General features: G+C 64.4%; 3 protein-coding genes across 6 annotated transcripts; 2 read left to right on the top strand and 1 right to left on the bottom strand.

The window, feature by feature from the left end:
- The first annotated feature begins 41 nt into the window (after positions 1–41).
- UBA52 (ubiquitin A-52 residue ribosomal protein fusion product 1) lies at positions 42–952 on the top strand. Its single transcript, XM_034070841.1, has 5 exons — positions 42–104; positions 220–339; positions 418–504; positions 606–708; positions 791–952. Exons 2-5 carry the CDS (start codon positions 237–239, stop codon positions 882–884), a joined length of 387 nt encoding a protein of 128 aa, XP_033926732.1. The 5' UTR covers positions 42–104; positions 220–236; the 3' UTR covers positions 885–952.
- A 102-nt stretch (positions 953–1054) lies between these two features.
- Positions 1055–3321, top strand: REX1BD (required for excision 1-B domain containing). Its single transcript, XM_034070788.1, has 5 exons — positions 1055–1089; positions 1413–1495; positions 2137–2341; positions 2424–2512; positions 2796–3321. Exons 1-5 carry the CDS (start codon positions 1087–1089, stop codon positions 2866–2868), a joined length of 453 nt encoding a protein of 150 aa, XP_033926679.1. The 5' UTR covers positions 1055–1086; the 3' UTR covers positions 2869–3321.
- A 152-nt stretch (positions 3322–3473) lies between these two features.
- On the bottom strand, positions 3474–10912 carry CRLF1 (cytokine receptor like factor 1). Of its 4 annotated transcripts, none has more exons than XM_034070786.1 (8): positions 10762–10912; positions 6421–6699; positions 5899–6028; positions 5365–5534; positions 5018–5175; positions 4549–4717; positions 4174–4352; positions 3474–4055 (listed from the first exon to the last, which is right to left on the bottom strand). In XM_034070786.1, exons 1-8 carry the CDS (start codon positions 10832–10834, stop codon positions 4032–4034), a joined length of 1182 nt encoding a protein of 393 aa, XP_033926677.1. In that variant the 5' UTR covers positions 10835–10912; the 3' UTR covers positions 3474–4031. The 4 variants fall into 4 exon arrangements, with proteins under 4 accessions (XP_033926677.1, XP_033926678.1, XP_033926676.1 ...); XM_034070787.1 differs by lacking the exon at positions 10762–10912 and adding an exon at positions 7860–10235; XM_034070785.1 differs by lacking the exon at positions 10762–10912 and having other exon boundaries at positions 4170–4352; positions 6421–6992.
- Positions 10913–15476: the final 4564 nt, after the last annotated feature.

The raw sequence follows: 15476 nt of genomic DNA, 5'->3' as shown, positions 1-15476 counted from the left end.
TCACCGGGCGGGGGGGGGGGGGGGGGGGGGGGGGGCGGTGACGCGGCCCGCGCGTGCATTCCGGTTCCGGTCGTCCCTTTTCTCAGCAGCGAGGCCGCGGGTGGGTGCGTGCGGGGACCGGGGAGGGAGACCGGGACCGGGGGGGGGGGGGCGGGGGGGGGGTCCGGTTGTCGGTGGGGGAGGGGGAGGGGTTGGGGGTGACCGGTGTTGACGCCGCAGGAGCCGCCGGTGCCAAGATGCAGATCTTCGTGAAGACCCTGACGGGCAAAACCATCACCCTGGAGGTGGAGCCCAACGACACCATCGAGAACGTGAAGGCCAAGATCCAGGACAAGGAAGGTACCGGAGGACCGGGGGGGGGGTACCGGGGGTTCCGTGCCCGCAGCGCCCTCACCCCCCCCCCGTGTCCGCCCGCAGGGATCCCCCCGGACCAGCAGCGCTTGATCTTCGCAGGGAAGCAGCTGGAGGACGGACGGACTCTCGCTGACTACAACATCCAGAAAGGTGCCCCCGGGCGGCCCCTGCCTTTGGGGAACGGATGGGACCGGGGACCGGGGGGGGGGGGGAACGTTCGTCCCCTCCGTGACCGTTCCGTTTCCATGCAGAGTCCACCCTGCACCTCGTGCTGCGCCTGCGGGGGGGCATCATCGAGCCCTCGCTGCGCCAGCTGGCCCAGAAGTACAACTGTGACAAGATGATCTGCCGCAAGTACGGACCCGTGCCCCCTAACCACGGCCCCACCGCCGCCATGGGGCCTCTGATGACCGGTAACCCCCCCCCCTTTCCGTAGGTGCTACGCTCGCCTGCACCCCCGCGCCGTCAACTGCCGCAAGAAGAAGTGCGGCCACACCAACAACCTGCGCCCCAAGAAGAAGGTCAAGTAGAGCGGACGCCGCTCGGCCCGTGCCCTGCTAATAATAAAGAGCTCAGCCCCGCCTGGTTTTTGCTCAAATCTGCGTGTTTTGTAATGAAAATGAAGGGGGGGGGGGGTGGGAGCCGGCGAGAGACGCAATACCGGTCGCTGCCTGCAGGGGGCGCCGGAGCCGCGCTCCGCCCTCCGCCGGGCCTGCGCCGTCCGACCGGGCCATGGTGAGCGGGGGCCGGGGGCCGCAAGGCGCAGCCGGGTGACCCGGGGGGGGGGGGTACCGGTACCGGAGCGCTGGAGGGGGTCCCGGGGCCGGTCCGTGCACACGTGGCCGGTGCAAGGGCAGGGGCGGTGGAGCCGGGTCCCGGCGCCGGTTTGGGCCGTGCACACGTGGCCGGGAGGAGCCCCCGGTACCGGACTGAGCTCGAGCGCTGCCGCTGGGCGCCCTAAGGCCGGCGTCGGGGGGCACGGGACGGGCCACGCTCAGCACCGGAGCCGTCCGGTGGCTCCGGTGTCCCCCGACGCCACCGTCCCCATCTCTCCGCAGACGGGAGAGCCCGTGCAGGCGCTGCTGCGGCGGCTGCGGGCGCTGCAGGGCGAGCGGGCCGAGGCGTACCGGCTGCTGGAGCAGTGAGTACCGGGGGAGCCCCAGCACCGAACCGGAGCTGCTGAGCCCGTGGGGGGCACCTGTGTCCCATGGCAGCATCGGGATGGGGGGGACTGAGGGGACACAGGGTCTGGGGTGGGAATGGGAGAGGATCCTGTCCCACACACACACAAAGGGGCGGACGGAGCTGCCCTGGGTGAGGGGTGGAGCTGCCAGAGCTGGGCAGGAGAGACCTGAGAGCAGCTCCATAAAGGGGCTGTAGGAAACCTGGAGAGGGGCTTGGGACAAGGGATGTAGGGACAGGCCAAGGGGAATGGCTTGAACCTGCCCGAGGGGAGACTGAGCTGAGCTCTTAGGCAGAAGCTCTTCCCTGTGAGGGTGCTGAGGCGCTGGCACAGGGTGCCCAGAGAAGCTGTGGCTGCCCCATCCCTGGCAGTGCTCAAGGCCAGGTTGGACACAGGGGCTTGGAGCAGCTGCTCCAGTGGAAGGGGTCCCCATGGCAGGGGTTGGAGCTGGAGGAGCTTTAAGCTCCCTTCAACCCAACCCATTCCATGATTCTATGGCATGAACACCCTCCTGGCGCTGCCCATGGCAAAGGGATGGGTACCTTGGGCTGTTGCCATCCTGTTGTCCCGCGGTGACTGTGCCTCCTCCCGGTGCGCAGGGGTCACAGTGCTTACCTGCGCAGTGCTCCACACTACGACTTCCCCCGTTACCGGCAGCTGGTGCACGAGATCACCGTGGCCTTCAGCAGCATCTCCCGTGAGGTGCTGAGCATCACCGGGTGCCTACAGGACGAGCTCGCCCGCCCCGACCTGGCCCAGCACCTGGTCCTGCTGCAGGAGCGGGAGCAGGAGAAGCTGCAGCTGGTGAGTGTAGGGCCTATGGGGGGGCACTGGTATCCAAGGGCTGCTTTGTGGGGTCCCAGCTCCCACTGTGTCCCCGGTGCAGACAGCGCAGCTCCAGCTGGCCCAGCAGCAGGCACAGGACCAGCCCCACGTGGATGCCCATCAGCAGGAGGTGCAGGAGCTCAAGCACAAGTAGGTGATGGGTTCCTTCTCCCCCCTGTTTCGGGATGGCAGCGTCCCCTATGGGGACAGGAGCCCCCCCTCCCCACATTTCCCCCCCTCTGGCCCGGGGGGGGGCCCAGATGGTGCCTTGAGCCGCGCTCGGGGCCGCAGCCCCGGTGAGGGGTTGGCGATGCTGCGCGGTCCCCTCGGCCTCCCCGGGCTGAGTGTTTCATAAACAGCATGGGGAAGGCGAGGCTGCCCACATAATACACTCCATATGGGCTTTATTTATAGTTTCCATCCGCTCTCGTAGGCTAATTAAAACCATTGAGGCAATCAGCGAAATTCTCCAGGACCTCAAGTACGATTCGGAAGAAGCCGAGTGATGGATGTCCCCGTGGGAACGGCTGGAGGGGCCGGGCAGTGCAATGGGGGCCCCACGCGCCATTCCCGGCCCCCGGCGCAGCCACACGGGCACCCCCAGCACCCTGCAAGGTGGGCACCTTCCCCCAGCCCCTTTCCTTGAGCACGGGCTGGAAGGGATGAAGAACACCCCCATCTATCCAGGGGGAGTGGGGTCCCCCTAAGTCCTGAGCATCCCTCAGCAGAGGGGACCAGTGTGGGGCTGGTTCTGCTTCCCGGCTGCACCAAGGAAAACCACAACGTGCAGTGCCAAGTGCTGGGATCCCCATGGAGATGGGCACTGCCTTCACTGCCAGCTGGAGCCCCAGGGGCAGCAGCCCCCCAAAAGCACCCCCAGCCCCGGCACAGGTCCAGTGCCCCAATAGCGCTCTTTCTATGGTCATCCAAAATAAACCTGCCCCATAGAGCTGGCCTGAGCTGTGTGGTCTAACAGGCTTCTCTGTGTCCCCCAGTGCCACCCCCTCCAGCTTGTCTCGGTCTCTGGGCATGGGGTGACAACGGACACGGGTCCCCTTTGGCTGCGGCTGCATCCCCATCCCCGCGCTGCTGCCGCTGACGCAGACCCTGGTGGGGTTTCAGAGGTTTATTGGCATTAAGCTTAAATCTGTTCCTAATTGACTGAAATGGAACCAAAATAAGGCTGGTTTGAATCAACATTGGAGCAGGCACTGGGCAAACCCCAGCAGCCTCAACCCAGCCCATGGGGCTCCCCAGGGCCGGGACCCCCCCATGCGCTCGCACGTGGGTCACTGGGGAGAAAAGAGCCCAAATCCCCTCCCAGGGCTGGGGGGGGCTGCACCGAGGGTGGGGGACACCCAGGAGCCCCCCCTGCCCCTTTCATCCCAGAGGCTGCTCCGGCTGGTGGCTATGGAGCAGAGCCTCCGTGCCCCCCCCGGCCGGGCAGGGCTGTGGGTTCCCCTCACCGTGGGGCACGGGGGGCACCGGCCCCACAGCCCATGAGGAGGGGCTGCCGGGGCTGCCCCAGCCCGGTCCCCCCCGTTGCCCCCATCCCGGAGCCGCGCTTCGCCCCGGCCTCCTTCCTGCCCCGCGCCGGGGGGGCCGCGGGTGGCCCCGGGTGGGCACCGGGCGCCCCGGGTGGTGCTGCCGGCGCTCGGGCCCCCGTGGGCTACAGCTTATCTCCGGGAAGCACCTGCGGAGATGAACGGAGCCCCGCGTAGCCACCGGGTCCGTGCCCCACATAACCCCCCCCCAGCCCCCCATTGCCCCCCCCAGGGCAGGGATAGAAGAGTGAAAGGCTCCTTACCTACCTGGTTGCGTGCTTTGTGCGATTTCTGCAGCCACACGCGCCACTGGTCGTAGAGCTTGATGCCGAGGTTGGAGCAGCCATAGGCGTGCTTCTTCACCCAGCCAAAGAACTGCTTCAGCTCCCGGCGCAGCGTCGTGTTCTGCTCCCCACCTTTGGGGTCGCAGCCCCCGGCCGCTCGCTCTATGGGGACATGGGGGGGTCATTGGGGGAGAGGAAACACAGCAGGGTTGGGAAACCGAGCTCCAAATGGGCTCTTCTGCAGGTGTTGGGTATGGAGCAGGGAAGGGACCCCCCTGTGCATCCCGTGTGTGCCGGGGATGGGGAGCGCGGCACCACCGGCATCCCCTGCCCCGCAAAGGATGGTGGTGGCACTCACCACTGCGCGGGGTGGAGGCGGCAGTGGGGATGCTCCAGTCGCTCCAGATTCCGGCTTTCTTGGAGCCGTAGATGCCGAAGGGATTGCAGCGAACCTGGACGAAGTAGACGGTGCCGGGACGGAGGCCGGCCAAGCGGCACGAGGTCTGGTTGCCCACATCATCCACCACCTAGAGAGGGAGAAGATGGCATCGTGCTCCCGCATCCGGCACCGCGCTCCCGCATCCGGCACCGTGCTCCCGCATCCGGCACTGCGCTCCCGCATCCAGCACCGTGCTCCCGCATCCAGCACCACGCTCCCGCATCCGGCACCGCGCTCCTGCACCCGGCACCGCGCTCCTGCATCTGGCACCATGCTCCCCTATCTGGCACCGTGCTCCCGCATCCGGCACCGCGCTCCCGCACCCGGCACCGCGCTCCTGCATCCGGCACCGTGCTCCCCTGCCAGCACCGGGTGATGCCAACCCCACCTTCCACTCCGAGCTGTCCTCCACCCGGTACTGGATCTGGTACTTGGCTTGGAAGAGGAAATCCTTGAGTGCCGGTGGGGAGCTCCAGCGCACGCTGAGCTGGTCCTCCAGGTCCCCCACGCGGCTGACGTGCACGTCCGGCGGTGGGTCGGTGGTGACTGCAGGGACAGGGTTAAGGAGCCGCAGATGCGGAGGGAGGAAGCAGCTTAACTCGATTAGGAGCAATTCTGCTCACACATCACCCGTTTCCTGCTGCCCCCCCCACATCCCAGCGCATGAACCCGCTGCCGGTTCCCACCGTGAGGTCGCCGGTGCCGTGGGGACACCACAGCGTTGCCATCGCTCACCCACGTCGAGGATGTCCAACATGACGACGTCGGAGACGGCCACCCCCAGCCGGTTGGATGCCTCCACCCAGATCTCATAGGGCGTGAAGAGGGCCAGGTCCTTGGGGATGTGGCAGGAATAGGGCCCGGCTGTGTGGTACTCCTGGCACGTGTTGTCTCGGCCGTACCACCTGTGGGCAGGCGCTGAGTGCTGGTACCGGCACCACCGGGTGCCGTGGTCCGGCTGAGGATGCTCCCCCATCCCCAGAGGGGATGCTCCCATTGGGGCCCATCAACACCATGGGCATGTGTCCTCACCCTCCTCCTTCCCGGCACACTGCTCACAGCAGCCAAGACCCAGGCACACTCAGACTCACACCATCAATCACATTGGAAAAGACCTTTTAAGATCAAATCCAACCTTTCACCCAGGCCTGCCAAGTTCACCATAACCATCACACCAGGCACCAGCACCCGAAGGCATCGGGCTCCCCATTCCCTCCCAGCTTTCCAATCCCACTATAAGGAACACCAGGGATAGGGCAGGCAGCCCACCTGAGCTTGTACTTGAGGGTGTAGTTGGTGTGCAAGAAGGTCTCCCCTTCAGTCCCCGGCGCCCACTTGCAGGTGAGGTCCTTCATGTTTTTGGACCAGCACGAGATGTTGACTGGTTTCTCTGGGGGTACTGGGAGAGAAAAAAGAAACCAGTAAGAAACAGAAGGGGAGGAAAAGGTGCAGCAGTAAATGCAGCTCGTGGGCCCCTCGGACCACAGCCGGGGGGCTGCAGATGTGGTTGCTGCAGGGGTTTAGGAGCTGTTTCCCTGCAGCAGCCCAAAGCCCCAATCCAAGCCGTGTTCCCAGTTCCTGTGTTCCTAGGACGTGGCATCGTCCTTAAAATAGCCCGAGATAAAATCTTACGATTATTGATTCGGACAAGAGTAATTTTGCCGCAGCTTTGCCAAAACAGCCTCCCTGCGGCACATGGGGCACCGGGGAGGTGAGGGCAGCGCAGCCATCGCATCCCGGTGGGATCGGCGCATCCCATGGCACGGGGACGGGACCCGGCGCGGGACGTACGTCCAACGTAAAGGCAGGAGCCGGCCAAGATGCCACCGTCTCTGCTGTGGCAAACCAGGTTGTCCCCCGACTGCTGCTTGGAGCCATTGAGGTGGGCGAGGGCCACGCTGAGCGTGGTGGGGCCGAGCGTGGCATAGGAGGCTGCGGGCAGGCGCCGGCCATTGAGTGTCCAGTACAGGTCCTCGGCTCCCAGGTGGAAGTCTGGGCTGACCGTGCATGTGGCCACCAGTGAGGAGCCGATGAGCAGTGTGGGGTCCTGGGGGGAGATCACAGCGGGGTCTGCAATGGAGACACAAAGGGATGGGGGCAGAAGACATTGCATTGAGGGGAGGTTGTATCCACAGTGGAGGGCTTGGGCTGGGAGGCTGCTCCCAACCCCTGTGTCTGACCTGGCCTTGGACACTGCCAGGGATGGGGGGTTTAAATACAGGGTGAATCTACTTTGCATCTGTTTAAATATGGTTTATAACTATTTAAATATATGCTCTATTTTTAGCTATTTAAATACATTTCATAACTACTTAAATACATTTGATAGCTACTTAAATACGGTTTTTACCATTAAATACAGTTTATATCTATTTTAGATCCATTTAAATACATCTAATATAAATTTTATATAAACTGGAATTCTTTTATATACATTCTGTGTATTTTAATATATTTTATATCTAAGTACTTTTTGTATCATTTTATATCCATTTACATATATTTTCTATCCATTTACATATATTTTCTATCCATTTATATTTATTTTACATTCATTTCCGCTTATTTTACATATATTTAAATATATTTTGTATCAATTTCCATGTATTTTCTATTGGTTTAAATGTATTCTCTACCGATTTTATCTCCATTTAAACACATTTTACATCTGTATCTATTGAAATGCTTCTTTCCTATGCATTCAGGTTCGTATTTATCCCGTCTCAGCCCCTTGCAGCAGGGGCCAGAGCTCAGCCAAGCTCTCGCCACAAGCTCGAGGGCTCCTCGGCAGATCCAGAGGGATTCAGGCTGGGAAGTGCCTTTGGGAATGTGGAGCACGAGGCTGGGGGGGCCTTGGCCACGTTGGGGCTCCTGGGGTTGGGCTGTGGCTTTGGGAATGCTTCCTGACCAAAGGTTTTCCAGAGCAAATCCAGGGAGGTCTTGGGGTGCTTATCCCACCCCTTTCCCAATGGCACCAACCGGCAGCTCCCCATGGAGCCAGGACCGACCCAGCCCCATCCGCGTGCCACCAAACCCATCCCTCGCACCTCAACGCATCCCTGTGTCCCAATGGACACCCCTATAACGGCAAAGTTCCCCCCCCCCAATGCTTTACATTGGGACCCCTTTGCCACCAGGCTTCAAAGCGCAGGCTCCCCCCGAGCCCATCTCCCACATCCATCACCCTCATGGGCTCCATCCGCACGCGCCAGGCTCACATCCCAAATTACCTCCCGGAAAGTGCCGCGACCTCCTCATCCCCTCCGACCTCCGGGGCCCCGCTCGGCTTTCAGCGCCCGCCCGGCTCCCACCTCGGCACCATTAATGCTCCAGATCCTCCTTTCCCTGCAGATCCACCCGCGGGTCCTGCCGGTGCCCCGGGAATGCTGCTGCCGTGGGTGTGAGAGCATCTGGGACACGGTGGTGATGGAGCCCCGGGGTTACATCCATGGGTGATGGCAAGAACCCACGGCCATGGCACGGATCCATCCCACCCCCCCCAGCAAAGCAAACCCTTCCCGGGGGGGATCCAACCCCTGGATCACCAATGAGGCCTCCAACACACGCATCCCAACCATGCACCAGCTCCTCCATTAGCCGGGGCTGCTCCAGCTCTGCCGATTGCACACCCGCTGCTCGGGCCCTAATTCTCCTAAATCTTAATCTAAACAGCCCCAGAAACAGCCACGAGCGCCGTAAACCAGACACGTTTCCCGTCCTCCGAGCAGGACCCTGCCGAGAAGTCGATTTTATCCCAATTCCTCTATTTTTCCCCTTGATTTTCTCTCCTCCGAGCGGGAGCCTCCAAATGAGCCAATTTTTGCCTTTTTTCCCCCTTTTTCCCCCCCCCCCCTCGCATTTCTTTCCCCGAACATGTGTTTTAAAAGGGAAAAGTGTGAAGTTTTCCAAGCGAGAGGAAAGGGCCAGAGAGACGCAGGCAGGCTATGGAATGTGCGAGTCGCAGGGAAAATACCTGCTCGGGGCTTTTATGGCTTTCCTATTGCACCAACAAAAACGCTGATCAGGTGCTAAGTAATGCCATAAAGTAAAACCACATTTCCAAGGTGTCGGGAACGTTTATGCCCTTTCTTCTAAGGGCCGGATTTCATTTGGGTTTGATACTGGGGTTTGAAGGAGTTGGGAGAGAAAAAGGCAAAACCCCCTCGGATAAGTGTCAGAGCTCACGCGGTTCCAAAGAGCTTTATGGAGACGTGCAGGGGGTTAGGGGGAAACCAGGGATAATTGTCCTAAAGAACAAAAGGAAACGTGGGCAGCCCCGAATCCTGCAGGGAAAGCCAATTGAGACAAGCATACCCATCCAGAGCATACCCATCCACTGAGAGCCCTTCGATAGCTCAAGCGAGGAGGCTCACGGCCGCTTGGGAATGCTTTATCCCTCTCTCCCACTCTCTTTTCCCCTTCTCCCAGTGCTGTTTGTGGTGCCCATCCCGCAGCTCGAGGAGGGGTTTATAAAAAGCCCCAGCATTCCAATGAGCGCGGCCGAGCCGAGGGGAAGCCTTCGCTCTCTAAAAGGAGATTTGGCTTCGCCATCCCCCTGTGCCGCACGTCGAGGGGCCATGGGGTGAGGACTTAACCCGGCCGGCAGCACCGGACCCCGATGGGGGGTAAAATGGGGGTCCTGGGAGGCTGTGAGAGGGACCCCACACCAGGGCGAGGTGAGAGGAGCGGGGTCAGCCCCAGCAGGGGTCCAGGCACTGCCCCACATTGTCCTGGGTGGGATCAACCCCTCTGGCCAGCAGGAAGGCACCGGGATGGGCACCGCTCAGCACCAGAACCCGCCCGGGTTTGGAAGCTGCCGATAATGGCTCCTAAAGGGATTTCTGGAGCGTTTTTCCTCCCCTATCCCACACTTGTGCCGTTCCTGCCCCACTGAACGCTCTGTGAGGCTTCCCCATGGACGCCACGCAGGGGGCAGGGGCTGTGGGGCCGGTGGCGGTGCCACCGGAGCTGCCGAGCGGTGGCTTCCCTCGGTGGGACCCGTTTGCGCATCGGAGCAAACATCCATCGCCTTGAGAAATTCCCATCATAGGGAGGAAGCCAAACTTCCTGCTGCAGGGAATGGGATCTCGCTCGGGCCGCAGGGAAGCAAACGAGGCGACGGGTGGGACGGTGGCTAATTGGGGTTTAGGGCTCTGCAGGGACAGGGGGACCCTCCCGGGTCATTGTGCCCCCCACCATGGCAACGGGGGGACCCCGATTCCTGTGGGGCTGAGGCTGCCCACAGGTGGCACCTCCTGGACCTGCCACTGCTGGGTGGGACCCCCAATGGGCACCAGTGAGGAGCCCCCCCGGGGGGGTATTATTCTGGGGGGGGTGTAGAGGGATTCATTGTTCTCCATATGGGAGAGAGCTCCCTATTGTTCTGGGAGGGGAAAAGGGAATTCATTGTTCTCTGGGCCGGGGGGGGCACGGCTGTCCCGGGGGAAAAGGGGGTCCCCGTTGTTCCCAGCAGGAGGGGGGGCTCAGAGGCTCTGGGGAGGAGAAAGGGGGATCACGGCTCCCGAGGGGGTGAGGAGGGGGCTCGCTATTGTTCTCCGGACGGAGGAGGACGGGGGTTTCCATTGTCCTGGGTGGGGAATGGAGCCGCATTGTTCTCCGGGAGGGGGGGGCTGCAGGGCGAGGGGGGGGGACAGGGAGGGACAGACCCTTCCTGGGAGTAGGGTCCCTGTTGTCCATGGGAACAGGGGTCCTGGCTGCTCCCGGGGGCCAGGGGGGTCCCAGCTGCTGCCAGGGATGGGGGGGAGCAAGAAAGGCTCCTCTATTGTTCTCTGCGGGGAGGGGGGGTCCCGGCTGGGCTGCGGGGCCGCGCAGGGCCGGGGGTCCCGGCTGCCTGCAGGGGGGTCCCGAGGGGTCCCGGCTGCCGTCCATGGGGGGGTCCCCGTTACCCGTCACGGGAGGCGAAGCGCAGCCCCGAGGTGCGCCCGGCGATGCCCCCCCCGCACCCCGCGGTCTGGAGGGGGGGGCACAGGGCAAGGACCGGCCCCGGGGAGCCCCGGGAGGGGGGGGGGGGGGGATCCGCGCAGCGCCCGCCCCGGCCCCGACGGGACCCCCGGGGCTCGGCCGCCCCCCGCGCCCACCTTGCGGGAGCCGCCCGGTGCTCCCGGTACTCACAGGCGAGCGGCTCGGAGCGGAGGAGCCGAGGGCAGAGCAGGAGCAGCGCCGGGAGCAGCGGGAACGGCGCCATGGGCGGCTCCGGTGCCCGTCGGTGCCCGGGGCTCGGAGCGCACCGGCGGCCGGGGAAGTCCCGAGCAAGTCTGAGCAACCCCCGGTTACCCAAGCCCCAGCTGCCGCCCTGGCCCCGCCCCGCCCGGCCCGGGCCCGCCCCCGGGGGGGCAGAAAGGCACCGGCCCCGGGGGCTGCTCCGGTACCGGCCCCGGTGCCCACCCCCGGCGCCCGCTGCCCCGAGCCCCGCGGTAGGTGAGGAGGAGCAGCCCCGGGGCCGGTGACTCACGCGGGGCCCCCACGGACCCTCCCGTGCTCCAGGGGTCGGACCCCCCGGGGGGTCTCCCATGGGAAGTGCATTCAGGAGCCCAGAGCCCTCCTGTTGCTTATTTAGGGGTGAAAACAGGGATTTCTGCCCCAAAATCCCGATGTTCCCAGGGAAGCATCAACTCTGGGTTCCCACCCACCATAAAGGGGGGAAAACGCTCCACGTGGCTCCAGCACCAGGCTTGGGGCTGGGTTTGTCTCCAGGGCATCCCTCCCCAGCCCGGGGCCTCTCCCCGTGCCCCCACCCGGGGGCTCGGTGGCAACCGGAGCTCTGCAGCCCCCCCGGTGAGGGGCAGAGCCCTGGGGCTCCCACTTGTCCCCATACATGGGATGTCCTCAGCTGGGTGTCCCCGCGGTCCCCTGAGCCTTGGGGTGCGGGATGGGGTGCCCTGAGAGCACCCCAATGCTGGGGGGTGCCTGGGTCATGCTCCCCCCGCGCACAGAGGGGACATGCAGGGACGTGGTGGCCCTGACCCCATAGGGATGGGAACCCCTATGTGGGACCGCAGCCATGGCTGAGGTTTGTGGGGGACTCTGAGGGCATCTGCAGTCTATGGGGACATTGTCCCGTGGCTTTCCCTGTCCCAGCTCCGCACCCTGCACCCATGGCTGTGAGAACAGGGACACGGCTCCGTGCAGGGGGCAGAGAGTGGGGAACACAGGGGACACCTTAGTGGCTCAGGGTGACCCCAATGGGTGACACCGTGGCTGAGCCCCTGCCCCATTGCTCCAGGGGGTGCTGAGCCCCGCAGCCATGGGGGTTGTTGGAGCCGCTGGGACGGCAGGGATTGGAAGCGGAGCACGGGGGGGGGGGGGGGGGGGGAGGCAGAACGAACAAAGCTTTTCCCATCGTCCTGTTGTTTGGAAGCTTCTGAAGCTTTTCTGTTGAAATCTCCCAAAAACGTCCGGATCTGGAGCCACCCAACTGCGAGGCTGAATCACGGCAGCCCCGGGGGCCGAGGCCGCCCGCACGTCCCGACCACGGGAGCGAGCCCTGGATGCTGCGGGGGGGGCTGCCCACCTGCGCTGCCCTCACCGCTGCCTCCGGCCTCCTGCTGCCCCCCCCCCAGAGCCCCTCCGCTTCCAGCCCGAGCCAAGGATAACGTGGGAAGCAGGGAGAGGGGGATCCCCCCCCAGGGGTTAGAAGGGACACCCGCCCTGGTGGTGGCACAGAGGACATGGGCGGCTCCAGCGGAGGAGCATCGGGAGGTGGCTTGAGGCTGTGCTGGAGGCTCCGGGGGGACATGGGGGGCAGTGGTGTTGTCACCGGTCCCCACTGGTGACACCTGGGACATGACTCGGGGTCGTCGCCCTCCCCGTCCCACAGCAGCACCAGGACCCGGAGCTGTGGGATGGGGACTGATCCAGCCTTGCCCTGCCTCAGGTCCCCAGAGCTGGGGGTCGGGGCCGGCCCCACAGCAGCACCGGCAGCAGCCGGAGATGACAGAGCCGCGTTCGGGCTCTGAGTCAGCGGCCGGGGCAGATGCGGTCAGCGCTGCCCTTTGACAGTGACCTTTAATGGCTGCTCCTCCTGCTCACCAGCACCGGCTGGGGCAGGATCCGGCCCCCCCTGACCCCCAGACCCTGCTGTCAGCGTCAGCGCGGGGGTCCCGTGGGGCTCGTGTGGTCCGGCTGCCCCCCCCCCCCCCATTGCGTGGCTCCATTCCCAGGGCCTTTGCCCTGTTGCAGTGCAGGATCTGGCCGTGGGGCTGAGCTCCCAACCAGCCGTGAGCTCCCCGCAGTGCCCAGGTGGGATCTGACCCTTCCCAGGCAGATCCAGGCCCTGAGCTGAGCATCCTCAGTCTGGCTTCCTACAGCCATCACCTTCCTGCCCGTCCTCCATCATGTGTCACTGACGCTGGGCCCAGCACATCTCCCCTGGATTAATCTAATTACTTGGTTTCCCAGCCAGAGCTCACTCCATAAAGTCCTTGGACAGAGACAGCATCTGGCTCAAGGGCCAGGGTGTAAAACCCAAACAGCAAACCCCCCCCAAACCCCAGAGAAGGCAGGAGGAGAGGCGCAGCGGAGCTGCCTCTGACTGCCTGCATCCTTTTAAAGTGACCTGGGGGAAAAATAAAGAGGCTAGAAATGCAAAGAATCCAGCAGTCAGAGTTTGCTTTATATTCCTCTCAGTCACATTTCCACATCCATGGGTAATTTATAACCCGCTTAACCCCTTCCCTGCCACCCCCCATAGCACAAACCCTTGCGCTCAAGAGCATCCTCGCTGTGGGCGGCCGCACCTTCCTGCCTCTGTTTGCTTTGGGAAGCACAAAACGGCCCTGGACGGAGTCTGCTGCTCTCTAGAGAGGGGGGAAAAATGCGGTTGATGTCGAGGGGGTGCTTGAGCCCGAGGGATGGGCTCCATGGGGCTGGGACCGTGGGGAGCTTCATGAAAGGCTCTGGCAAAGCAAATGTAGGTCAGTAGTGATAAACGCGAAGGGATCGAGTGTTTCTGGAGAGGGGAGGAGGGAGCGCAGCAAATATTTGCCAACGGGAGCGTTATTGCCTGGGAAAGGGCTATGGGCTGAGAGGATGGAGCGGGGCTGGTGCGGGCAGGTGCGGTGGGAGCGATGCTCCCTGCACTGCATCCGCTGGGGTCCGGTCCTGGCCGGGGGTCAGGGCTCCGGTTCTACCCCCCCCCCCCCCAGTCCCAGCACCTCCCCGGCCGATGGGAACCTCACCTGCGGCCGCGCGGGGCCGTGATTTACACTGACAGCCTCCAATCTACCCCATTTACTTGGCCATCAGTCACCGGTGCCGGACACGGGGCCGAGGGGCTGGCGGGGCTCCAGGAGGGGAAGGGGGGAGCGGGGGGACCTGGCAGCCCGGCCAGCCCGGCCCTGGTTTGATTAACAAGATGAATAAGCTGGCGGAGCTCAGCGGGGCCGGGAGAGGCCCCATTCCTGCTCCCGGGGGGGGGGACACGGAGCTGTGCTCCCCCAGACACCCCCGAGGGGATCCGGACACCCCCTGCCCCTGCGTGTGGAGCCCCCCCCTCAATCCTGAGCTGGGACCGGGAGACCCCCCCCCCCCCTCTTCTCCACTCCGGGGTCCTGCCATGTGTTCCCCATTAGGGCTGGAGGTTAGCGAAGCCCCCAGCCCTCCTCCTCCTCCTCCCCCCGGGCCCGCTTTGGGGTGCTGCCATAAATAAGGCTCATGGGCAGGGCAGCGGCGAGCGGGGCCAAGGCTGCGCCTTTTATGTCTCTTAAAGCCTGGGAAATCAAAGCTGTAAATCTGGGGTGTCAGGGAGGGCCCAGTGCCCCCGCTGGGGGGGCCCCGCGGGGCGAGGGTGAGGAGGGTGAGGGTGCGATGCACGAAGGCAACTCGGGGAGGCCCCGAGGGCCATGGGGGGTGGCTCCGCTGGGGCTAATGCTGCCTGGGGCCAAGCCCCCTTGTGCCCTCTTGGAGTCTGGTCCCTGTGTGCCACCAGTGCCAATACGACCCCGGTCCCCCCAGAACCCCCCTGTTCTCCCCAGTCCTTTTCCTCTGTGCTGCTGGTATCAGCCCTGTTGCTCCCCCCATCTCTCTGCCCCCCGGGCCTGCTGTGCCCCTCTGATCCCTGTGTGCCCCCTGCGTCCATCGGGGTCCTTCACAGCCCCCGGTCCCGCTGCACCTTCCGGTCCCCGCGCATCTCCCGGTTCTCCTGCACCCCCCAGGGCTCGAGCATTCCCTGCTCCCCAGCTCCTCCTGCATCCCCGGGTCCCTCCGCATCGCCGGTGCCTGCGCGGCCCCCGGTGCCCGGGCACCCCCATCCTGCCGCCCTCTCCAGCGCCGCCCGCAGGTCCCGGTGCCGGTGTCAGTGTCGGTGTCGGTGTCGGTGTCGGTCCCGGTGTCGGTCCCGGTGTCGGTGTCGGTGTCAGTGTCAGTGCCGGTGTCGTTGTCGGTGCCGGTGTCGGTGTCAGTGTCGGTGTCGGTGTCAGTGTCGGTGCCGGTGTCGGTGTCAGTGTCGGTGCCGGTGTCGCTGTCAGTGTCGGTGCCGGTGTCGGTGTCGGTCCCGGTGTCGGTGCCGGTGTCAGTGTCGGTGCCGGTGTCGGTCCCGGTGTCGGTGCCGGTGTCGGTGCCGGTGTCGGTGCCGGTGTCGGTGTCAGTGTCGGTGCCGGTGCCGGTGCCGGTGTCGGTGTCGGTGTCAGTGCCGGTGCCGGTGTCGGTGCCGGTGCCGGTGTCGGTGTCAGTGTCGGTGCCGGTGTCAGTGCCGGTGTCGGTGCCGGTGTCGGTGCCGGTACCGCCGGAGCTGCGCAGGCTGCGGCTGCTCCCCCGCCCCCGGCTCCCCCCGCCGCCCCCTCCCGGCGCACGGCGCGTCACGGCGGGGCCGGTGGCGGCGATGGGTGCGC

This window comes from Melopsittacus undulatus, chromosome 19, assembly GCF_012275295.1.
Source record: "Melopsittacus undulatus isolate bMelUnd1 chromosome 19, bMelUnd1.mat.Z, whole genome shotgun sequence".
In the NCBI taxonomy this organism is placed as follows: domain Eukaryota; kingdom Metazoa; phylum Chordata; class Aves; order Psittaciformes; family Psittaculidae; genus Melopsittacus; species Melopsittacus undulatus.
Note: the sequence above shows the minus strand (reverse complement) of the source record. Positions and strands in the feature narration are given on the sequence as shown.

Excerpts from the sequence above, each read along its gene's own strand:
- UBA52 (XM_034070841.1), top strand. The coding sequence starts at position 237 with ATGCAGATCTTCGTGAAGACCCTGACGGGCAAAACCATCACCCTGGAG. Across the intron at positions 340-417 it reads CAAGATCCAGGACAAGGAAG|GGATCCCCCCGGACCAGCAG; the intron begins GTACCGGAGGAC and ends GTCCGCCCGCAG. Across the intron at positions 505-605 it reads TGACTACAACATCCAGAAAG|AGTCCACCCTGCACCTCGTG; the intron begins GTGCCCCCGGGC and ends GTTTCCATGCAG.
- CRLF1 (XM_034070784.1), bottom strand. The coding sequence starts at position 6,868 with ATGCAAAGTAGATTCACCCTGTATTTAAACCCCCCATCCCTGGCAGTG. Across the intron at positions 6,029-6,420 it reads CTCCTGCCTTTACGTTGGAC|TACCCCCAGAGAAACCAGTC; the intron begins GTACGTCCCGCG and ends TTTCTCTCCCAG. Across the intron at positions 4,353-4,548 it reads CGCCTCCACCCCGCGCAGTG|AGCGAGCGGCCGGGGGCTGC; the intron begins GTGAGTGCCACC and ends ATGTCCCCATAG.
- REX1BD (XM_034070788.1), top strand. Across the intron at positions 2,342-2,423 it reads AGCAGGAGAAGCTGCAGCTG|ACAGCGCAGCTCCAGCTGGC; the intron begins GTGAGTGTAGGG and ends TCCCCGGTGCAG. Across the intron at positions 2,513-2,795 it reads GTGCAGGAGCTCAAGCACAA|GCTAATTAAAACCATTGAGG; the intron begins GTAGGTGATGGG and ends CCGCTCTCGTAG.